Source organism: Muntiacus reevesi, chromosome 3 (assembly GCF_963930625.1).
Source record: "Muntiacus reevesi chromosome 3, mMunRee1.1, whole genome shotgun sequence".
NCBI classification, from domain to species: domain Eukaryota; kingdom Metazoa; phylum Chordata; class Mammalia; order Artiodactyla; family Cervidae; genus Muntiacus; species Muntiacus reevesi.
Window position 1 is genome coordinate 36,898,660 of NC_089251.1, and position 24,657 is coordinate 36,923,316.

Below are 24,657 nucleotides of genomic sequence, written 5' to 3' on the forward strand. Positions count from 1 at the left end.
ATATCTTCAAAGTAACCTTTTACCTCTAGGCTTAAGAGAATTGTTTAGTCATAAAACAAATTTTTATTTTACTAAGGGAGTAATATCAAGAAATAAGTGTTAGTGTAAATTTAGAATGGAAATGATATTACTAGCTCTTTCCTTTTTTCCCTTTCCCCCCACTACCCTCAACAAGCCAGAAGAGCATCTGAATTTTTAAGGTGACCACTATGATTTATCTCCCTTTTGAAAAAAGCTCAGTGAGAATTATAGAAGAGAAAAAGTGTTTCTAATGACTTTGTTTATGCCTTGACATCATTTAGGTGATGATTTTCTGGTAGAATATAATACTTCTCAAATCTTTCTATCAAAGTACCTCCTAAGGGCAGATGAAAGGAAAGGACCCAGGAATCTAGGAGAAGGCTAGCCATAAAAATAACATTCCTATTAATTTTTGTACTTATAAGCCCAAAGAAACTTGAATTCTCTCTATTCCACGATGTATTTAAACATAAAAATGTTTACTTCTCTCCTACTCCTCCCTACTCTTGTCCCCCCAAAAGTCAGCAAAACTGACAAACCAGTAAGCCACTCAATGTTAAGCCTTTGGTCTTGTACATTTCCATCAGAATGCTATATACACCCAGGGACATTTGTACCCCTGTTTCAGAAAAGGGTACTGAACCCTGTTCTGCAACCCTGAAAGTGTTTATAGAGTTTCTGGTCTTTAAAAGTTCATTCCAACTCTGAATTTCTCAGACCCATAGCAGATATGTTAGCTCCATTATTACAAATAAGTTGAGAGAGAGCAGAGACCATGACGTAATTACCTCTGCCTCCTTCAAAGCCCTTAACAGAGCACCTTTACATATAGCAGCCATTCAGAAGTTACTTGAAGGGAGGAAGGAAGAACAAGCAAACCAGATCAGAAGCCCACCTTAATTGTGAATTTAGTTTCATCAGTCTTAGTAACATGTTTAAGACAACTTTCTCAAATGTAATTTCTGGATAATAAGAGATGGTGGTTTTTAAAATAAATGTTTAGATTCTCTAAGAGTCCAGCAAAAGTGAGATAACCCTAGAGATTTTCTATAGTTTTACAGCAGCAATGAATTTTTCCATTAAAATTGATCAAAACAGTAGACATAATATGCACTGTATCAAAAAAATGCACTGTATCATTTACAACAAAGGAAAGAAACTTAGATACATTTCATTAAGTTCACTTTTTCAGAATATATTTTTGTTTTATACAAAAATGTCTTGCATACTTTAACAAATAAAGAACAGTATTTTGAAGCTTTTTAAAATTCAAATACCTGAGTTCTTTAAAAAGTTCAACATTCTGGTGAGTCATCAAATTGTTCAGAAGCCATTCAAGGCACCTGAAATTAAAACATGGAATTATTTCATTATACATTATATATTTATGATTTATAAAGTAGGACATACAGTTAAAGTAAAAACAGAATATTAATCTTGCTAGGACATGCTCAAATATTTTAATTTAACAACTGGAAATTTAGTACTGTTTTTGTCAGCAGTTAGTAAGGGAATATTCCCTTAATATTAATAAGAGCCTTTCTAATTGAGAAAACTTCCAAGTTTGTGTTAAATGGTTTATGAAGGGCCTTACATACTTCTGTTACCTTCTTTATAATTTGAAAATGGGTACTGCAATTCTCAAGAGTTAAAAACACTGCCAGTAGTTGCACTGATATACAGTCAGCCCTCGGTATCCGCGGGTTCTCTATCCGTGGATTCAACCAACCGAGAATTGAAAATATTGGAGAAAAAAATAATAACTTCAGAATGTTCCAGAAAGCAAAACTTAAATTTGTCACAAGACAGCAACTATTTACATAGCATTTACACTGGATTTATAACTATTTACATAGCCTTTATACTGGTATTATAAATAATCCAGAGATGATTCACTGTATACAGAAGGATGGTTATTTGAAAATACTACACCATTAAATAAGGGAGGTGAGCAAACGCAGATTCTGGTATCCACCCAGGTCCTGGAACTAATCCCCTACGGATAGTGAGGGACGACTGTAATAGCTATTATGCCTACTGCTTTAAAACATTTAATAGAAATGTACTGTAAAGAGGGATCATAGTTTTTATAAGCATGTATAACCCACCCACAGTCACAGGGACCACACTTGAGGAGTTTACTAATTAGTCCAAATATAAAAAGGAACCTTTTATAGCAAATTCTATTCTTTTCTCTCTCTCTTTTTTTTAATAGCTACACATTCTCCTAAGGAACCAAAGCAGTCAAATTCCCAAAAGTGGAATGAGAGGAATGAGAGGAAAAACAAGTTAGGGAACTCACTTTTTCTTTACAGAGTCTAATCCATAGGTCCCTGCTGATGAGTAATAGCCACACACAGTTTTCACATTGATTGTCTCCTTCATTGTCTCACCACACTGCTGTATTAAGCCATCCTGTAAATATAAATAAGCACTGGAAAGGCCCATTTCATGCGGGAAAAGTTAGCTCTGAATATGTGCTTTCACATATTAAAAAGAAAAAAAAAAAGGAAGAAAGAAAGAAAAGAAAGAAAACCATTAAGTGCAGCAAGCCTAAGTCTTTTTTGAAAGTCCAGTAAAACTTCCTAAAAAAAAAAATTCAGCAAGTATTCAACTAAATACTTGAACTGAAAAATGGAAGGGAGAAGGTAAAAGCAGTAAAACAGAGATAAAAATTGCTACTCTCTTTTCTGTTCTCCTCTCTGGACTTTTGCAAACTTAAGCAGCATTCTGTTTTGCCTGTTCTTTTAAAACTAAGACCTTTTTACATAGATGACTATGTAATGGGCTAGGCAAGTACACAATATGAATCAATTTAAACTTACGTTGAAATTTTAATCTAAAATGTTTATATATAAGATTTCAAATAGCTAATTTTATTTAATATAGGGAAAGAATTCTCTCATTTTTTACTCAAATTATATTCACCATGCAAGAGTATTACTGTTAAACAGCTAAGTCACAAAGATAATGCAGAAAGTGAATTTATTCAAATTTCTGAACTACATCCACCATGCAAGAGTATTATCGTTAAATAGCCAAGTCACACAGATAATGCAGAAAGTGAATTTAGAACAAAACCGAAACAGGATTAAAAGTTTAAAAAGTATAATTACTGAAAATAAGTATTGAAAGGATCAAAACATTAAAAAAATCAAATTACTTCAGCCAAGGATATTTAACATGCTATTAACTATTATTTCAAATAAATCAGTATAAAAATGCCACATAAAAAGAAACTTAACTTTTTAAAATGATCAAAATAAAATGTTGACTCAAATTGGGATTTTAAACTTTCCGGCAAGCTATTCTAGACTCCGCCCCTTTCCTTTTAACATCCATCTGGGTCATCAGGTCTAGAGCATAATCCCTGCTTAACCTTGCCAGTATCCAGTTTTCCTCTTCATGCTTTTACCCTCACCTAGACCCTCCCATGGATTACTGCAATAGGATTTATACTCAACTTTCCTTTCAGCTCATCCTTCACATTGATAAAGCATTCTTTCTAAAATACAACTCTGTCTTTCCTCTGAGTAGAACTTTTCAAAAGCACTTATAATATGCAAAGTGTTAACTTTTTAAAAGGTACTGAGGGACTTTCGTGATCTGGGCTCTGCCTCCTTTTCTCCAACCCTTCTTCTATTCTATGCTAGATCTGTGTTCCTCTCAGATTCTCTAATGCTCCATTATTTTCTCATGTCTATATCTTAGTTTTCTGCATGAAATGCTCTTTCTTCCCCTCTCTTCTTACAAGATAAACACATATCTAGTTTTTAAGACTCAACCTCAAACACAACTTCCTTCTTTGACACTACCAGGTTAAAGTGACCACTTTGCATATCCACTAAATGCTACAGAAAGTTTATCATCATATCTATAAGATTGGACAGCTCTTACTTTACTCTTTGGGCTTATATATCAACCCTTCCTCCCTGACTCTATACACATTACATTGTGAGCTTCTTGAAGGCATAGATATCTTTATTTACCTCTCGATCTCTATGCCTAGCTTGACACACTGCTCAATATACGTCTGTTGAATGAACAAATCTGTCATTCTACCAATAGATTATATACATGTAGGTGGTTTACACACAATTATTTCCTAAGAAAACATTTACATAGAAAGCACTCAATGTTTTCCAAATCCATGAACTATATGAATTAATAATCAAATCATAAGCCACTTGCTTCATAATAGTCAAGGAAGTCATTAATGAACAGAAAGAAGTGAAAGTCGCTCAGTCATGTCTGACTCTTTGCGACCCCATGGGCTATATAACCCATGGAATTCTCCAGGCCAGAATACTGGAATTGGTAGTCGTTCCCTTCACCAGGGTATCTTCCCAACCCAGGGACTGAACAGGTCTCCTGCACTGCAGGTGGATTCTTTACCCGCAGAGCCACAAGGGAAGCCCCATTAATGCATAGAAATCTATAAATGGATTTAGACAAGTATATTTGTTCCACATTATAGTCATTCTAAGATCTCTACATAGAAACAGCCTGCATTCATTTTACACAAGTATCAAGACCCTCCTCATTTGTAGTAAAGTTTTTGGTTAAACATTTTAAATGACTTATCACAAAAGAAGTATTTATATATTTATTTTAAAAATTATAAAAAGCTAGGTTTTATTATTGTTTTTGGAAGGGATACCTTGAAACAAAGACACAAGTGTTACCCTTTTTTGAGTAACACGCATACTTACCAATTGTAGCATACAAGCTGCTGCCAAAATGGCAATGACTCGACTTGGCTTTATTAAGACATCATCTCGATACAGTGACCCAAATGCCACCTGAAGTGCTGAAATCAAAATACACAGATAGAATGAAATAACAATTTGAGCTGTAAGAATATTACAAGAATAAGGACAGTCTTTATACACTGAGACATATGTCTAAATCTAGTATAAAAGGATAAGATGATTATCACTAATAAAACTACTAGTAATGGTTACGGACTGATGATGCTTTAATAACAATGTTATACATTTCCATCAATTCTATCAAATCCTGCTGGATTCTCCTACATCTAACCTTGTTATCAGTTAGTGGTCAGAATTAAGACACCCTTGGAAAGAGTTTTATGACGATATCCCCGAGTAGATCAATCATTAAGTACAACTACACAGACCAAACGACAATCTTAACCCTGGTGTTTCAGTGCTTCACTGCGGAGCATGGAATACCTCCTGGTCCTGTGAGTGAGTGCTCAGTTGTGTCCAACTCCGTGAGACACCATGGACTGTAACCAGTCAGGCGGTCGTCTGTCCATGGGATTTTCCTGGCAAGAATACTGCAGAGTGTTGCCATTTCCTCCTCCAGGGGATCTTCCTGACCCAGGAATTGAACCCGCATTGCCTGCGTATCCTGCCACCACAGCTATTTGAACCTGTCCATCCTTTTCTCTACTGCCATTCTCATTTGTGTCCTGCAAGGTTTGCTTTATAAATATTCTTTGCCTATGAGGTCAGTACTGGGTACTTCCACTTCAGTTATCAAAGAGAGAAGCGGGAGCACCAGGACAGGAGTGAGAACTATAGTCTGATCCTACCTCACTAAGCTGCTCTGAGACCTAAAATAAGTCTCTTAAATCCTCCTGGCCTCAGCTTCCTCATCTAAAGGCCATTATAACTCTAAAACAATACTGACTACCTGATACATCTACTTGTTCCCAGAAAAGATCTTAATGTATATGGAATAATTAATGAATACTGTTTACTAGCTTACTGTTTATTGGTTATACTTCTCCTTTCTTCACTCTGCATCCTCTATACCCCAGGCAGATATATTTTTAAACAAGAAAGAAACAGACTGATAAAGCTGACATGACAAAGTAAGATGAGGGATACACAGAACAGAATTGATAAAAGTATAGAGTAAATCAATAAAAAATTGTCACTGTGGAGTGTTAAAAGGAGCTTTTTTCCTGGTTAACAAGAAGAAAATATTTTCTGCCGAAAGGATAAAAAGGTTATTTTTTTAATCATTTTTACATAATGGTAATTATGGTGACAGTTACCTTCTATATCAATATTCTGGTCAGGAATCTCCAGTTCAATGGTATTCATGCTGGATTCTTTCCAAGAACCACTGAACATACTAGAAAAGTAGCCAGACTTAACAAAATGAAAAAGAAATTATGATAAAGACACTATTAGGCTTATCAAAATACTATGTTTTTAATTAAAGAAAACGAAATTCTCATATTACTATCTGAACTGAATTCTTGTGTTACTACTTGAACCAACTAAGCTTGTCACTCAGTGGAACAATTTCTGAGTATATTACATATATATGTTTTCCTTTTCAATAGTACTCTAAATTCAGGCATAGAAATTATATATTTAAGTATCTCATAAACATATGACTGCACACAAGATGGACATAAAATAATACACTAAGGAAGAGAGAAAAGAAACTAAACACTGTTAGAGTCCTTATTCTATCCTCTTCCCCTAACTTTTTCCACTTTTGTCAACAGAAGGCACTAAATTAAGTACCTCACTGGAATGACAAAAACACACTCCTAGGCTGCTGTGACAATGAAAACTCAAAATCTGTTTCCTAGAACAAACTAAGTTCTCACTAACAATATTCATAGTGTATCTCTTACAGAATGAGACTTTCCATCAGACAGGACAAATATTCATGCAAAAGACTACTGTGAAATACAATGAGAAAGAAAAAGACTTAAAAGAATTTGAGTTGTTTTAAGCGACTACCTTGGCTACTCAAAGAGAAAAATAAAATACTTACTTGACATAAATATATTTTGTGTAAGCTCCACTCTTCTCCTAGAGCACAAATCTTAATGTCACTGTTTTCACCATTTAAAAATAATGTTTGATAAATATATTTGGATGTACTCTTCAGTTTTTTCCTGTTAAAAGAAATGCAAACATTATATATGTGTAATACTGAGTATTTTACTTATTTTGCATGTAACTCTAAATACTCCTTTTGCTCAATTTCTATTAAATAGAACCAATCTGCCCATGGTGTAAAAAGATAGAGATATTATACATTCAAATATGCTTATGTATGGAAGGGCACATAAAAAACTAATAATAGTGGGGATCTCTGGAGTACTCTTTCCCAAGAGGAGCAACAGTGGACAGAGGGGGGTGGAGTGGGAGGGAAACCTTTCACTATACACCTTTTTGCAATTTTTGATTTTTGAATTAAGTCAATTTCCTATTCAATAAAGATAAATCAGCATGATGATTTTGCTTATTTCCTTGTCTAGAAATCAGCACTATGGACAATGTCAATATAATTGCAATAATACTGCAACTACAAAATGAAGAACAAGACCTACCCAAGTATTTTAAAAGTAAGTTACATTTGCTGTTACTTTAGTACCAAACAACTTTTTTAAAATGTAATTTACTTTTATTTTTGGTGTGCTTGGTCTTCATTGCTGTGCGGGCTTTTCTTTAGTTGCGGCAAGCAGGGGCTACTTTCCAGTTAAATAGTGTGCGAGTTTCTTATTGTGGTGTCTTCTCTCATTGTGGACAATGGACTCTAGGACATGCAGGCTTCAGTAGATGCAGCTCTGGGGCTCTAGAGCAAAGACTCAATTGCAGAGGCACATGGACTTAGCTACTCTGTGGCATGTGGAATCTTTTCAGACCAGGGACCGAACCCATGTCTCCTGCATTGGCAGGCAGATTCTTTATCATTTAGCCACCCGGGAAGCCCCCAAACTATTCTTAAACTCCTAAAAGCGTGTTTTTCCCTAAATTAGACAAATGGTTCACAGCCTCAGACCAAAGGTTTTCAAAACTATGCTCAATGGAGCAGTGTCTTAGGTTTTACAAAGGACAGTGAGGAGTGAACTCTGGGTATCCCATCTAACCTCAACCAGAACAGCATCACATATTATTATGCATCTGTAAATATCTTGGATTTGTGCATAAGATTTAATTTAAAGGAAGAACTGTGTAATTTTTGTTTTGACAATCTGTGATCAAGATGGTCCATCCAGTAGGTGAGGAAACCCCTAGGCAGAGGTTGCTCAATATTTTTTATACTCCTGGCCAATTCTGACAGCTTTCTTAGTAAAACTTTTAAATGTTAAAAGAAAAAAAAATCATTAATCATTGATTATTAATGAAAATGTAAATTTAATAATTGATTACATTTTTTATTACATGTTAAAGAAAATCAGTGATCATTCTGACGGCATCTTAAATCTGTGTATTGAATACCTCTTCCCAACAGACAATAAAAATTGCACATGCTTTGGTGGTAGACAGACTTGGCTTTGAGTCCCAGCTCTATGACAGCTCAGTTACCTTACATGTGAGAAAAGGGTATAAATATTCACTTCATTGGGTTACTGTAAGAGATAAATGAGACAAGTAGTCTCCAGTTCCCAAAAGCACTCTCTCTAGATCATATGAAGGTTAAAAGTGCAGAAATGAATAAACCAACAACAGCAATAAGGTGAGGTTGGGCTTATCACGTGATGAGAAAATTCCATGGATCTGGAAGTTAGAAAACAAATTGGAATGGAAAAGAGCAGTGAAAGTCACAGCCCAAAATGTATCAGGATCTAGAATGGAGGGTGAAGCCCTTCAGAACTGTGGGGTGGGGATGGGGCTGGGAGGACGAGATGTCAAGAGAAAAAGAAGGCAGAAGTGAGGTAGAAAATGGGGAAACTTGTTCCCCTAATGACCTCCACCACTATGAACACAGAGCATAGGTAACTCCTGCAAACAGAATCCAAGGTTTTTCTAGAAAGAAACAGAATATATTTATCAGGAAGAATTAAGACTTTGGTGTAGGTGTTGGAGCCTCATCCTGGCATTTGAGCAATCTGTAACCTGTTACTTACCAACCTATTCACCAGGATTTAATCCTGGTTCCCAAACAGTGTACCAAAGCACCTGAAGCACCACAGCAAACTCAGGGAGGCATGTGAAATATTCCAAACTTACAGGAAATCACAGCAACATCATTCAGATAGTATGTGATCTACACTATTAACTTGTTTGGACCTGACTATTAAATATTTCTTTAGGGCCAGAGGTGCCAAGGAAAACATTACTGAGACACCAAAGGTACTATGAACCAATAACGTTTAGGAATCTCTGTTCTAAAACAGAGCATGCTGCACCCATATACAACCATATACAACTTAGTAGACAGTCTTCCTACTCAAAGGGGAGGCTCAGTAGTAATAAATCTATTTACTCAACACACACACACACACACACACACACACACACACAAGCTACCCATTCTGAGGCAGACAACCAAGGATCTCCCAACATGAGGAAAATTAGGAGTATTAAAGACTATTTTTAAAAAGAGAGAATTTGGCATCAGGGGAAATGTATAATTCAGGGGAAAGAGAACTTAAAAAAAATCCCAACACTTTAATTATAACTAGCACACCTACAGAGTTGAGATTTTTTGTTGTTCAGCCGCTCAGTCAAGTCCAACTCTTTGAAACCCAAGGACTGTAGCACGCCAGGCTTCCTTGTCCTTCATCATCTTCCGGAGCTTGCTCAAACTCATGTCCATCACAGTGGTGATGGCATCCAACCATCTCGTCCTCTGTCGACCCCTTCTCCTCCTGCCTTCAATCTTTCCCAGCAACAAGGTCTTTTTCTAATGAGCTGGCTCTTTGCATCACGTGGCCAAAGTACTGGAGCTTCAGTTTCAGCACCACCAATCGAAAGCATCAATTCTTTGGTGCTCAGTCTTCTTTACAGCCCAACTCTCACATCCATACACGACTACTGTAAAAACCATAGCTTTGACTAGATGGACCTTTGTCAGCAAAGTAATGTCTCTACTTTTTAGTACACTGTCTAGGTTTGTCATAGCTTTTCTTCCAAGGAGCAAGTGTCTTTTAATTTCATGGCTGCAGTGATTTTGGAGCCCAAGAAAATAAAGTCTGTCACTGTGTCTATTGTTTCCCCATCTGTTTGCTATGAGAGTTGAGATTATTACATTTATAAAATAGGATGCTATGATAAAGGATGACTCAGAAGAAGAGGGAGAAAAGAGCTCTCAGGACCAAAAACATGGTTGCTGAAATTAAAAAAAAAAAAGGAAAGACAAAGTTAAAGAAAATTTCCTAGAACATAAAGCAAAAAGGACCTAGAAAGAAAAAAAAGAGAAAGAGGTGCAGTCCAAGAGATCCAAAATTCAGTTAAGTGGGGTCCAAGAAAGAAAAAACAAAGATAATAGAAGAAAGGGAATTACAGAAGAAACTTTCCCCAAAGCAGTCTTTAGACTGTAAGGATCCACAAAGCACCAAGACCATTAAAAGACCTATACTTAAGCACCTTCTAAAGTCCAAAATACCAAAGAAAAAATTCCAAAAGCTCCAGAGAGAAAAAAAAGTCACCTAAAAAGAAAAGAGAATTAGACCAGTATCATATGAACTAATACCATCAAAGATATAAAAAGTTATTTCAGATTAGACTTCTATAAAAAGATGACTAAAGTGAGAGACTAAATTTACAACTAGGTAAGCACAAATTACCTTCTTTAGCAATTTTCTTAGGAAAATATAGGATGTAGTTCCCTCAGAAGAGTTCAGAAAAGACACAGGCTATAGAAAACAGGATCTAATCCTACAGAGAGGGTCAATGTCTGTCCCAAGATAAGTGCTGACCTAGCGGGCAATGAATCCAGATTGGAACAGGAGGATGAAGGGACCTGGGAGGGAGGTTTGGGTTTAAATAAGACAGACTCCATGCAAGTGTGTTTGGAAAGAGAAAAATCTGAAGACAGGATGAAGGAATATCATTTTTTTGTCAATGCTGGGGGTGGAAGCTAGTCAGAGAAGTCTAGGAAAATAAAAAAGCAACACACAAAAAAAGAGTACTGCTCTAATAAGCTACAAATGAAAACAGGGTCCGAATTTAAACGCTTAATGGAATGTAAAAAAAAAAAAAAAGAAAAAAGATTCAATTTAATTATGAGGTTAGAAGATTTCTCCCAAGAGAAAAACAAGTGGTTGTGACTTCGGAACCAGGAAGTACGATTTATAATCCTAGCACACTACGTGACTCTGCGGTGAACAACATTTACATAGCTCTAAGAACAAATAACTGTTCACTAGATTTCCATTTTGAGACACTCTGTAGACAAGAAACTAAAGATCTGGTTGCAGAACAGCTGAATTTTAAGTCTTGTTAATGTAAAAGTAAAACATGAACTTGACAAAAGGTATTAGGTAGAAAGTGGGCCTGGAGACCAAAGCTTTTCATGGAGTGGTGGCTGAGGCAGAAGTGCACACGAGACAACCTCAGGAAGCGTATCAGCGACAACTCAGAAAATTCCTGATCTTAAAATTTTCTTACAACCCTTTGTCCATGCTGAGCTGAATAAACTAGGCATCTTATGCTGGTATACTAGTATAACACACTAGATTCTGATATACACTTCCTAATAAAGATTTGCTTTATTAGATTTTCCATTCCACTCTACTCATGTAATCTGGGGGTCGGCAAACTTTTTCTATAAAGGTCTAGACGGTAAATATTTTCAGTTTTGTGAGCCAGACAGCCTTCAAGCAAGTTCTGATGGCATGCCAGTGGGTGGTTTCTTGCTAGCCAGTCTCAGCCTTCCACATCTTAGCAAACTTTTCTACCATCTAGAGGGCCACAACTCCTTTAACATTTGAATCTCAGCTTGGAAAAGGTGTCCCTATTCCAAATTTGTTTCTTCCTTGGATAGTCTGTCTCAGCCCTAGAAGTAGTGACTGCTCCCTATGTCCTCTATTCTTGTATTTTTCAGAGATCTCTTTACTTCAATAATGGTTATGTTAAATTTTCTCTCCTCAAATTACTATGTAATTTCTTTCAAACGGACCCCGACACATATATTTCTATGCGTGTGTTAGACGCTTAGTTGTGTCCAATTCTTTGCAACTCTGTGGACTGTAGCCTGCCAGACTTCTCTTGTCCATGGAATTCTCAGGCAAGAATACTGGAGTGGGTAGCCATTCCCTTCTCCAGGGGATCTTCCTGACCCTGGGATAGAACCCAGGTCTCCTGCATCGCAGGCCATCTGAGCCATCAGGGAAGTCCCATATATTTTTATAGTGACATTAAATACAGTGGTCTAAATACTAATTGAAAGGCAGAGATTATCCTATTGGATTTTTTCAAAAACAAGACTCAACTAAATGCTGTCTACAAAATACTACTTTAAGACACAGGTTAAAAGGGAATCAAAACAAAGTGGTACTGGCTATAGTAATACGGATGTAAATATCTTTATATTTTGTAAAGATAAGGGGAGCCGATTCATCAAGGAGACATAATATTTACTGACTGCTTCCATACCAGGCACTGTGCATTGTATTAGCATCTCCATTTTAGTCATGAGGAAATAAGGCTATTAAGTGCAAATTATAGACCAGAACTCAGAACTTGAGCTTGTAAAACTATACTGCACTAATTCTCCAAAAAGGGAACTGAACAGTTTGACAGTCGGGTCCCTTTTTGTAAATATAAACATAAAACTGTATGAAAGGATTTAGAAATCAAATTACTTAGAGGTTATTATGATACTCTTATTTTACAATAAACATGTAACGTGTAGCATAAAATTTTACACTCTTTTAAAGTTTCCTTTAAAAAATTACATCTATGTGATCCACTGATAGCCTTAAAAAAGGTAGCAACGAGACTGTTTATGTGAAAATATATTCAACTTACAAAGGACATTTTAGTTCCCAAGTAAATACTCCGTTTTTCAACTCTTCTAAAAAATAGGTTAAGCAAGCTGCCTTACACTTGGTCAAAGACTCTGAGTGTGTGAGACGCTGAAAAGACTCTGTTGCTATTGAGGAACAAAGGTACACACTACTGATAAATTTCACCTTTACAGTTAAAAAGAGCTCCTGTATGTAATCATTTCCCTTCCGCTGTGGGACAACAGGGGTGCCCATTTCAGGGCCTGAATGTACGTGTCTCGTACTATTCAAGGCAGCCGGATGCAAAACAACTTAATTCTACTGCCACCCACTCAAGAGAGGACCAAGGTACGGAAGGCCGGCCGGCTGGCCCTGTCTAAGGTACGAGGCGCAAGCCTTGGCTTGGCGTTTCTCAGTCTCATCTTGGGGCGGTAGCACCACCCTGGCGGCGTCTGCGGTTTACAAGCCAGACCACGGGGCGTCTCCCCAGGTGCACCCCATCCGGCCCGCCTCGGACCGACTCTTAGGTCTACCCAGTCAAGGGCACGTCCGGCTCTTCACAGGCTGGGGAGAGCCGCAGCCCCTGAAACCCCCAGGGCTCACCCCCAGGCCGGGCCGCGGAAGCCGCCCAACAGGTGCGAGCGCGGACAGTGCGGGCGTGTCCCCCTCCCCGCCCCGTACCTTCGAGGGGTGTTGAGGAGCCGCTGCTGCTCGTCCCCTTCCTCCTCATCCTCGTCGGTCTCGGAATCCGGGTTACAGTAGCAGAAAGCCCCGCTGTTCCGCTTGCGCTTGTGACTGCCCGGACAGTAACAGAAGCCATGGCCGGGCGCGTCGCCACCAGTCTCCGGCCTCCGGGCGGAGCCCCCAGCCCCAGAAGCTGGCTCCTGCTGGGCTCGGGCTCGCCCTGGGTGGCGAAGCACCCGGCTGCTCAGCGAGCCCATGGGTCACGGCTCCCCGAGACGGCAGGGAGCGCACCTCAGGGAGCCCAACACAGACGGTCTCCCACCATGGCCCGGCCACCACCGCCAGCCTCCACAGAGCCCGAGTTGCCTACACAGCCACCTTCTCACGCGCGGCCACGACCGTTGCAGTGGACACCACAGCCTCCATCCTCCGCCCCGCCCGCTGCGTCTGGCCGCCACTCGCGCGAACCGCAGGACCTCACCCCCTGGCTTTTGCAACAAAGCGCGGAACGTAAGGCGCATGCGCACGGCGAGCCTCCGGAAGGGGCGGGGGAAAGCGCGCATACGTCACAGGTGGAGCCTGCGCAGAATGGGTTGAGGGCGGGAACAGGGCAGCGCGTGTGCTGTCCCCGGGGTATTTACGCTGAGCTTGGCTGATCTCTCCAACAATCCTGAGTTGGAGGCAGAACTGCTGTTTAGCTTTAGTTTGGACATCACTTTGTGTTAGCAAGACTGGCAATTCTAGCTTATTCGTTCTTTCTGCAAAGATTCCCTAAACTCCAGATGTCTTCTGGGCGCTCTGACCGGCACGGGGCAAAAAAGACATTGCTGTTTGGGGGTCTTTTTTGGAGGAGCTCACCATGTGTGAGCTTGGCGTTGCAGGGTCCGACACGACTGAGCGACTGAGCACCAACCATGTGCGAGGGTCACGCCCTGCTCAGGCTTTCCAAGAGAGGAGGACCTCGAATGTGGAGCTTTGCTAAGCCCTTGGGTTTTTGTGTATGTGTGTTTTATTTTTTAATGTTTTTTTAAATCGAAGGATAATTGGTTTACAGAATTTTGTTGTTTTCTGCCAAATATCAACATGACTCAACCATCGGTATGCATATGTCCCTTCCCAGCCCTTGGATTTGTTAAGGGGCACCTCTCGCCTGCTCTTAACTGATTACAGCGAGTCATTCCCAGGACTCTTTTCCTTCCCTCCCAGCGGCAGTGGGATGTCTGAATAGGCTTCATACCGGGCCTGTCAAGGTTTAAAGTGCCTTCTGGAGGTCCAAGCAAAACTTACAGGTGCTGAGCAAAAATTAAAGTTGTATACGTGGAGGATGCAGCCATTGCTATGGACCCTGGGTAGTCAGCTTTCATTCTCTGATTACCTTCTGCTAGTTTTCAAATGAAATGTTTATAATGACAGTGAAAGTGAAAGTCGCTCCGTTGTGACTCTTTGAGACCCCCATGGAATTCTCCAGTCCAGAATACTGGAGCGGGTATCCTTTCCCTTCGCCATTGGATCTTCTCAACCCAGGGATCAAACCCAGGTCTAGAGACCTGGCAAATTCTTTACCGGCTGAGCCACAAGGGAAGCCCTTATAATGACAGTATTTATAATGAAATATAAATGGAATACTTAAAATGAATTACTCTAATATGATAAATACCTATGGACTCACCACAAATATAACTTAAATTTTAGTAAAAACTTCAGTATATTATACTAGCTTTGATTCATTCAAGTAGAACAATAGAAACTCCCTTCCCTCTACACTATCCTCAGAATGGTTAGATCATTATTCCCATGAATGTTTTTATATGTGTACCCATAGCAATATATTTTCTTTTGCGTGTTTAGACATGTAATTAAATGGAATCATTCATACCTATCATTCTGCACCTTTCTTCTCTCTCAAAATTATACTTTTGAGACTTAATCAGTTGACAAATCTCTAGTTAATTTTCACTACTCATTTTGTGACTAACCCAAAATTTCTTTATCTTTTCCTTCACTGAGGGAGTTAGGTTGTTTCTTCTTTAATGTACACAAGAGCAGCAGTGAATACCATGTGCAGAGATTCACTAAACAGATCCCCAGAAGTGTTTGCTGGGAACTTTATATAACTTTATTATCTATTGCCAAACTACTCTCTGAAATGATTACACTAGTTTATACTCCCATCAGTGGTATATGTAACTTAGGGTCCCAGTGTACTCACTCAGAAATATGAACTGAGAGAGGCTGGCTGAGGTAGCTTGGAAGGGAAATGGGGAGGGGAGGAGCAGATCCCCTGCTGCACTGCCAGAATACCTTTTGTCAGCACAAAAGGATACACATGGAACAGTTGTGGGCCACTATAAGACACCAAGCATGGGATCATCTTAGATCCTGTCTAAAAGGACTGGGTGGCATGACAGACTTTGGCACAGAGCCTGAGTTTCTAGGAGCTGAAAAAAGGAGAACTGCATTTGCTTGCGAAAGGAACCAAAGATGAGTAGTTTATTGATGATGGAGTTGTAAAGGAAGGCAGGATTGTCTTTAAGAATTAGCCTTTAAACATCTGATAGCATCACACAACATTGATCATCTACCATCACAGCACTAGTAGGTAAAAAGCTTCCTGTTCCCCTTTGCTCTTCTCCTTCCTGCTAGGTTGGGGAGGGGAGGTTTAGAAGGAAGCCAAGGTGAAAAAAGAAGCCCATTGTCTCCAAATGCCAGCTTCCTGCTGGCAATAAACCAGAGCTAAACAAGAGGAGAAGCCTCAGCTGTAAATGAAGTTTGAAATTTTAACTGAAAACATTCATTACTGAAATGAAATTTTATGACCTGCACAGTAGGACTTTTTAAAACCTAAGAATGACCAGAAAAGTCACAACCCTATCCTCTATCTAGAATTTTCATCTAAAGACAGGAGAAGAACTAGACCCAATGAATAAATGTAAATGGATACTGGGAGAAAAAAACCAAGTTGCTTCCTAAGTATATTACAAAGTCGTGCTTCTTCAACTTAACAATCATTCCCTCCAGGGTGGTTTTACCGCCTCTCTAGAAAGCTTCTCATCAACATGTACAATTTGTTTTAAAATTCTGGCTAAGTCATATATTGGGTTGGCCAAAAGTCCATTCAAGTATTTCTGTAACATCACATGGAAAAACCTGAATGGACTCTTTCGGTCAACCAATGTAATTTAAACATAAAATCACCAAAAACTTGGAGTGCTTCCAAAGCTAAATAAAGTTGACCTGGAGATTGCATGCTTTTCTAGGTAGGTATTGAAGCAGCAGTACTATTTCCTACAATTAACTGCAATGACTAAATATTCATGTAAATAGCTTTCCCCAATAGTCAAGCACTTGCAGTAGGCAAGAAGGAACAAATCCCTATATTTCACCCATCAAAATACAACAAATATTACAGAATGAACAAAGAAGACAAATATTCTTATTTGATATGAATGTTCTACTTAGTAGAACTGAGAGCATCACTCATTTCCAGAGATAAATTAAATATGCTATTTTCTATCATTAAGTAGAATTTGGTGTATGTGAACATTAATTTTACAGCTGTAAGGGTAAATATGTTATTTTCCTTAATGCTGTACTTTCTAATAGAAATTGAGTAATATAAATCCTTCAAAAAGATCTCACTTCAGAATTCAGGATGAAAAAACTCACAAGCAGAAAAGTCAATCAGAGAAAGCATATACCTCATTTGAAAGACACCATATTTTATTGGAATTATTTTTCTGTGTTGTATGCAAACTGAACTTTTAAATTAAATCCAAGTACACCTTTACAATAATTCTAGAGTTGAAAGGCACAGTGCAAGTGTAAATCAACAAAATGCAAGTATTCAAATCAACAAAATTAAAAATGATTTTAAAAATTATTTTTAGCACAAAAATTTGTAAATTCAGAGCACTACACCATCACCAGAATATGTAGTTTGACACTTAATTTTTTCACATTCATCTTCAAGCTGGCTTTAAGACCATTATTATTATTATAATATTATTATTATTATTAACCCTAATATTGTGGAATGTTCAGCATTTATGTTTGGTAGTCAGACATATATGATCTGTATAACCACACAGAGTTGAATTTATTCAGACAAGTCAGTGAGTTTGTTATACTTCAACCTGGAGAGTCTAACTGACCTTAATGTAAGATGTGATGGAGGGAGTCTCCAATGCTGAACTTAGTACTAAGATCAACTAGCACTTTAGATGAAAACCTAAACAAAGCAGATGTGTAGATGCTTTCAAACAATGACTGTAAAATAGCAAACTGGATAGATATTCTTACTAACTAGACGCTGACAATTTCAAGTCAAGAAATTACTAGCCACTCTAACAATAGAATGAGGGAATAAAAGAGGTTTTAGAACAGTCTTCCGGTCTTCCACTTCAATAGTTTTCACCAAAAAGAAAATATGAAATAACGTAATATATCCCAATTTCTGTGAAACAAAAATAGGAAGAGATCTGTTGAAAACATGGAGCACATTCTTATTTCTAATTTGAAATCTCCTTTTAGGTTTTATGAGCTTTGAAATGCAAGTACAGCTTTAAAGCATCATAGTGGGTAATTATAGATGAATAATAATACAGGCTATATCCTAGGAGGCATCTGTAGGCGTTTTAATTGGAAATAAGCATTCTGAGATAATGCTAATAGCAGTGTAGAAAAATTAAGTTAAAAAGAATTCGAAGTGTAGGGAATCTTCCTGTGCTCTCTGGATTTTATTTTAATCATCTCCTCCACAGAGAATGAGCAGCACCTTCCTGTAGTCTCCGGATGTGTCACCCTGGTGGTGGGGGGTGCAAGAAAAGCAGAGTTCAGTCAGAGAAACGGGCTTCAAGATAGAATATACAGCTCAAAGTCACCTAGGTTAACTTTCCCAATCTTGCCTGGATTTTTCTAGGAGAAGTGTTTTTTTTTTTTTTAATGACATTTGTTATTTTTTTTATTACAAAAAGAACACTTGTTCAATGTAGAAAATAAAGACATAAAAGAATATAAAGATCATCCATAATTCCAACATCTAGAGATTACTATGCCTAACATTTTGGTTTTTGTATATCCTTCCTGACTTTTTTCTATGCATATAGATTCCTACATGATGAGATTGTAGTATTCGTCTGTATTCTGCTTTTTTACTTAATATTGCTGATCTCCTATTATTAAATATTCCTCCACAACATCATTCCTTAATGGTTACAGAGTATTCCATTTTACATAGGTAAAATAATTTATTTGATCTCCCCCCATTGGATATTTATGTTGTTTCCAATTTTTCACTGTTAAAAACACTGCTGTAATAAACATACATTTTTGTGCATTTTCTTAATGATTTATTCAGAATAAATTTTCATAAAATGGGAATTGCCAGATTAATGATCATGCATTTTCCTTTAGTATGGTTTGCAAAATAGCCTTCTAGAAAGAATAAATAATTTTTAGGTAGAATTTTTCATGGTCTAAATAATAGATCAGTTTTTGTTAGTGCTTCATGGGTGACTAGAAAAGATGGGATTGGATTCAAAGTTTACTGTATATTATTCAAATCAACCTTAATACACCCTTGTTGATACTTTGCCTCATTGATCTGTCAAAAGATAAGGATGTATTAAACATATCCAGCAAAGTATCCCCATCAACATCTTCTTCTGAAGTCTCAAGTTTCTTATTTGTATATTTGAATGCAATACTGTTTGGCAACTAAAGTTTCATGGTAATTTAATCTTGGTTGTAATGTGTAGCTTTTATCAAAATACAGTGATCCACTTTTTCTCTGTTTAATGCTTTTCCCCCATAAATTTTTTTTTTTCTTTCTGGCCATGCTGCACAACATGTGGGATCCCAGCTAGGGACTGAACTCGTTCCCCTTGCATCGGGAGCCGAGAGTCTTAACCACTGGACTGCCAGAGAAGTCCTGAATTCTTCTTTTTATTTACAGTATAACCCCTGCTTTCCTTTTATTTGTCTAATGTTCTTTTCCCTGGCTTTTTCTTTTAAAGCTTCTTACATATCACTGTATTTCAGTTATTCTTTATAAACAGTATGCAGTAGGATTTTGTATTTTTACCTAATCTGGGAGTTTATTTATTACCATAACTTATGTTTTTAACCTCACTGCTGTCTTTTTTCTATTATTTACATATTTTCTATTTCTGTCCTGCTCCTTTTGGCAGTTGTTATTGAATGGGCCATGTAGTCTTTATTTTTAGACTTTTCAGTGTTGTATGATATGAGTGTGTGTAAACACATATTTGCATATTTATACATATACAAACACATAATGTAAATATATTTGTTGAGCTGTTTCTCCAAGTCAATATTTTTTACCCCATCATTTTAGGGTCTGTGTAGTATTCCATTGTATAGATTTTCCATAATTTGAGTCATCCCCTATTGATTAATAAAAATGAAAATAATATGTAATAAACTCTGTAACCACTAAGTAAGAATTTCCTGTTCCCCTCTTTCTCCAGCCACTTATAACCTCTAGTGTGCTTTTGGTCTCTATGAATTTACCTAGTCTAAATATTTCATGTAAGTAGAATCATATACAGTATTTGTCCTTTTGTGTCTGGTTTATTTCACTTAGCGTATTTCCAGAGTTCATCCATGTATCAGAAACTTCATTCATTTTATGTATGTATCTACCACACTGTAAACATTCATCTGTTAATGGGCCCTTAGGTTGTTTTCACTTTTTGGTTATTATGAATAATGTTTACATTGGCGTACAACCTCGTTTTCATTTCTTTTGAGTATATACTTGGGAGTGGAATTGCTGGGTCACATGGTAATTCTATGTTGTTTTTTTTTAAATTCTATGTTTAATTGAGGAAGTACCAAACTGTTTTCCACAGTGGCTGTACCATTTTACATTCACACCAGCAATACACAAGGTTCCAATTTGTCCACGTTGTCACCAACATTTGTTATTTTCCATTTTTGTTTTAATTTTAGCCATCTTAGTAGGTATGAAGATAGTCAAACCCTCTGTGATTTTTTAATTGGATTGTTTGTCTCTTTGCTATTGAGCTATAGGAGTTCTTTATACTTTCTGGATAGTAAACTCTTACTAGATATGATTTGTAAATATTTTCTCCCATTCTGTGCATTAGTGCACCTTTACCTTATTATTTCCCCTAAAGAAAACACTAACAATAGCTACATAAGAGGTATAGTTTATTTTTTAAACATTTATTGCCAAATTGCCTCCTAGGAAAGTTAGACTAGTTTACAGTGCTTCTGTAATAGATGGTGAGTTTTCCCCAAGCCTTTCTCAATGCTGGTTATGAGCTCTTTAAACTTTGTTAAGGTATTTTAGTGAAAAATGATGATCCATTCTTATTTGTAATCTATTATGTATTAGTGAAATTAAACATTGTCCATATTTAATGTCCATTTTGTGTTTCATCTTTCATTGAGCTCATGTTTTCTTTTTGTTCAGGTTTTTCCTTTTGGATTTCCCCCCCACCTTTTTCTTAGTAATTTGTACAAGCTCTTCAGATAGGGATATTAACCCTATATTATATGTTACAAATATTTTCCCATAGCTTCATTTACAGTCATCCTTGAATCTTAAAATTGTTTTATTTACAGCTAACTATATTTCAGCACTGCAAAATAAAATGACCTCACAGATTGTACAGAAATAGAAACAACTTTCTGAATGCCTTGCAGACATAGTTACAAACTCTGCAGTTCAAATCACCCAGTAGCTACACCTCTCCAAGCTATGAGTAGGATTCAGAATATTTAATTCACAGATCAAATCCTGACTTGACATTTACTGTGCTGGCAACACCAGCTTCTAGGGACATGAGTCTTGGTTTCATATTCCTTGGCTTCATATTTCATGTTCCTTCTGGTTTCCTCAAAGAGCAAAACTGCAGTAATGAGGGGTTTTGAGCAATGTCAATCATTTCTCATTACTCCCCATGCCATGTTAGGACGCAATGTCTGGTGCCAGGCAAAGAACAGCAATCCAGGACAACTGTCGTGTTTTCCCTTATTTTCAGCAGACCTCAGCAGGCCCAGGATGGGGTTCTGGATGACTGATTCAATAGCTTACCTTTTATTGTAAGAAGGTAGAAATGGAAATTGTGCTCTTAAAACCATTCATTAAAATATAATCTTTCTCTGTCTGGGATCCACAGGAAATAATTACTATATTTAGAAGGCAAATATTTTCAGCTTCTAACCAGGCAGAGATTTAAATATCCATGTGAAAGGAGACAGACTGGAAATATTTGAGAGTACCACTTTAAAGGGAAGGATATCTGACAAGAAGGAGATGATAGGAAGTGTCTAAATACCTAGGTCAGAACCTGCTCCTTTCATCAGCGTTTTCCCCTGGCTCCCGTGACCCACCTTGATGAAGGAGTATAGGGACTTTCCATAGAGTCTCTTGAAGTTTGCCCGGATGTCCAACATGTCAATCTCCGCTCGAGAAACCATCACTCTGATGAGGGTGTCGTCATCGGTGCCCAAGCCCTAAGGAAGAAACCAGATCCCTGCATAGAGAGCTGAGCTGGTTTTCAGACAGGGCCCTTCGTTAGGCTATCAAGGCAAGACTATGTATCAGTCTTCCATTGACATCCTCTGGGCTACAACCTTAGGGGCCTGTGGAATATCGCTCCTCCTCACAGAGCTGAAGGCTTTCTCCAACTTATCTTTTCAACCCTCTGTGTGCTGACCAGAGGAGACCACCCTCCGCCCTTCTAGAGACATCCCCTGTGTTCTCCAGCCCGCCTGCCTCACCTACAGTGATCCACCCACCATGTCATCCTTCCCTTCTCAGCTTCACCATCCTTCCTACCATGTAAAATCCTCTGATATAAAACTTCCTTTAAGGTTCTGCTTAAATATACCAGTTCCTTATAAATTTGTTTTTGATCCTCACCCCCAAACAAGCATTTTTAAAAATACCCTTTCCTTTGTGTCCTTAAAATATTTGGATCCTCAGTGACTGTCTTACATTCTGTTTTGTTCTTATGGTGTTTTGCACATACCTGCCTTCCTGTCTAGAAGTCCTGCCTTCCTGTCAAGGCTAGAAGCTCTCTGAGAGCAAGGACAGATTTTGATCTCTCTTGCCCCTCAGCAAGCAAGAGTGCTTCCACAGAGTACCATTCATGGTTAGGAGCTGGGGCTCTGAAGCCCGTCTGCCAGTGTTGGCATTCCTGCTCCATTAGGACCCTGAGCAAATTGCTTAGCCTCTTTATGCCTCAGTTTTCTCAACTATAAAATGGAAGTTGGTAATGGTACCTGCCCCACAGAGCTGTTGTGGGGATAAAATTATACATATAAAGCATTAGGAAGAGTGATCACACATTATAGAAGTACTCAATACATATTATCTAGCATTATTATTAGCAAGCACTCGGTGAAGTATTTGAAGAATTGAACTGAATAGCTCAAGCTGATTTTGGCTACTTTGTGTGGGGTATGTAAATAAGCATATGAAGGTGGACATATAAGACCCTCAGAGCCATTCAGACACCAACAACGAGGCCATTTACCTTCATGGATTTATAAAGCCTTTCAGCAAAATATGCAGATTTGTTCCTCATGCACTTTACTGTCAAGAGATTAAAAAAAGAAATGAAAAACTTACAGATAAAATCTACGAGAAAAAAGTGACAGTTGTTCCCATTGTTTCTACAAGGTCTGAAATAGTATCTCTTGATTGTTTTGTTGGAAAAATGTAGCCAACAATGTTTTATGAGCATAGGCTATGCTAAATGCATTTTCACAGGTGGAAAGTACCCTCAATTTATTGTCAAGTTCCTGAAGAAATACTTAATAAAGGCCATTAAAGCAAAGGCACCAAAAAATTTCAAACATTATTATTATCTGTACCATATGAAATAGTTATTAGTTCTAACCATTCACAGACTTGCAAGAAGCAGCTAGTATAGGATTAACCTTTCCATGTACTGAGATATAAAGGCACAAAGGATATAAAAATATATAAAGCCACATGGTACAATAACAATCAGGCTGTATATAGTATTTCTCACTTAAAATTCTGGCTCGCGCACATCATGAGTGCTTTTAAAAAATTTGTATCCCCGAAAAAAAATTTCTACAACTCATGATGACAAATTGAGAACAAGAAGGAAAGCCTGTAAAAATTTGTTTCTCCACTCCCCACTCCCTACCAGCTTACCTATGGCCAGCAGAGCATCTTCAAAGCTGCCAGATGTTTCAGATTTAATACTCTGTTCAATATCCTTTTGTGCTACCCTTTTGTATTCATCAAACACTACAAAAAATAACAAAATGAAATTATAAAAAATTTAAAAAAAAAAAGAATAGAGGAAACTAAAATGTTTAAGAGAAAGAGCATTTTGAACTAGACGATACTGGTTATTCTCCAGCATTTTTCAAGAGGAAACTAGTTAGCAATGCGGGTGAGAACCAGGGTGCCTATGACAAGTGGAATGGGCCAGAGATGTGAAAGAATGTTGCGAATCTTGGAAGACATAAGGCAAGTCATTTCCCTTCTGTGGGACTCTGTTTTCACAGCATAAAGTGGAGATTACCTCTGGAGAGATACACTTTCTTAGCAAAATGTGTCTCTTTAATTTTTGCCTTGGTAATCACTTCATCTTCCTTTCAGCTCATCAAAACTAGAGCAATTCCTATTTATATTACAATAGTCAAGACATGGAAGCACCTAAATGTTCATCAACAAGTGAATGGACAAAGAAGATGTGATATATATAAATACACACACACACACACACACATACACATACAATAGAATATTACTCAGCCATCAAAAAGAATGAAATAATGCCATTTGCAGCAACATGGATGGACATAGAGATTATCATACTAAGTGAAGTTAGAGAAAAACAAATATTATATGATATCACTTATAAGTGGAATCTAAAAAAATGATACAAATAAACTTATTTATACAACAGACGCAGATTCAAACATATAGAAAACAAACTTATGGTTACTAAAAGGGAAATGAGGGGGAGGGAAAAATTAGGAGTTTTGGATTAGCAGATAAAAACTACTATATATAAAATAGACAAACAACAGTATCCTACGGTAGAGCACAGGGAACTATATTTGGTATCTTGTAATAACTTATAAAGGAAAAGAATATGAAGAAGAATATATATATGTGTACACATACACATAACGGAATCACTTCTGTATAGTGGAAAGTAACACAACGTTGTAAATCAACTATATTTTTTTAAAAAATTAGAGCAATTCAACCTTTTCTAAACTTAGTCCCATTTGATAAT

At 37.5% G+C, this 24,657-nt stretch overlaps 2 protein-coding genes across 2 annotated transcripts in view; both read right to left on the reverse strand.

The window, feature by feature from the left end:
* The window catches only part of GMCL1 (germ cell-less 1, spermatogenesis associated), a 45,827-nt gene extending 31,951 nt beyond the window's left edge, over positions 1–13,876 (reverse strand). Inside the window, exons 1-6 of the mRNA XM_065928999.1 lie at positions 13,376–13,876; positions 6,787–6,910; positions 6,050–6,146; positions 4,734–4,831; positions 2,324–2,436; positions 1,299–1,364 (exon numbers count right to left, since the gene is read on the reverse strand). Coding sequence (XP_065785071.1) covers positions 1,299–1,364; positions 2,324–2,436; positions 4,734–4,831; positions 6,050–6,146; positions 6,787–6,910; positions 13,376–13,635 — 758 coding nt within the window. The 5' untranslated portion in view covers positions 13,636–13,876. The remainder of the gene's footprint in view (positions 1–1,298; positions 1,365–2,323; positions 2,437–4,733; positions 4,832–6,049; positions 6,147–6,786; positions 6,911–13,375) is intronic.
* A 3,201-nt stretch (positions 13,877–17,077) lies between these two features.
* ANXA4 (annexin A4) overlaps positions 17,078–24,657 on the reverse strand; it is a 73,155-nt gene continuing 65,575 nt past the window's right edge. Inside the window, exons 10-13 of the mRNA XM_065929003.1 lie at positions 23,559–23,654; positions 22,909–22,967; positions 21,761–21,883; positions 17,078–18,179 (exon numbers count right to left, since the gene is read on the reverse strand). Of these exons, the coding sequence (XP_065785075.1) occupies positions 18,120–18,179; positions 21,761–21,883; positions 22,909–22,967; positions 23,559–23,654 (338 nt within the window). The 3' untranslated portion in view covers positions 17,078–18,119. The remainder of the gene's footprint in view (positions 18,180–21,760; positions 21,884–22,908; positions 22,968–23,558; positions 23,655–24,657) is intronic.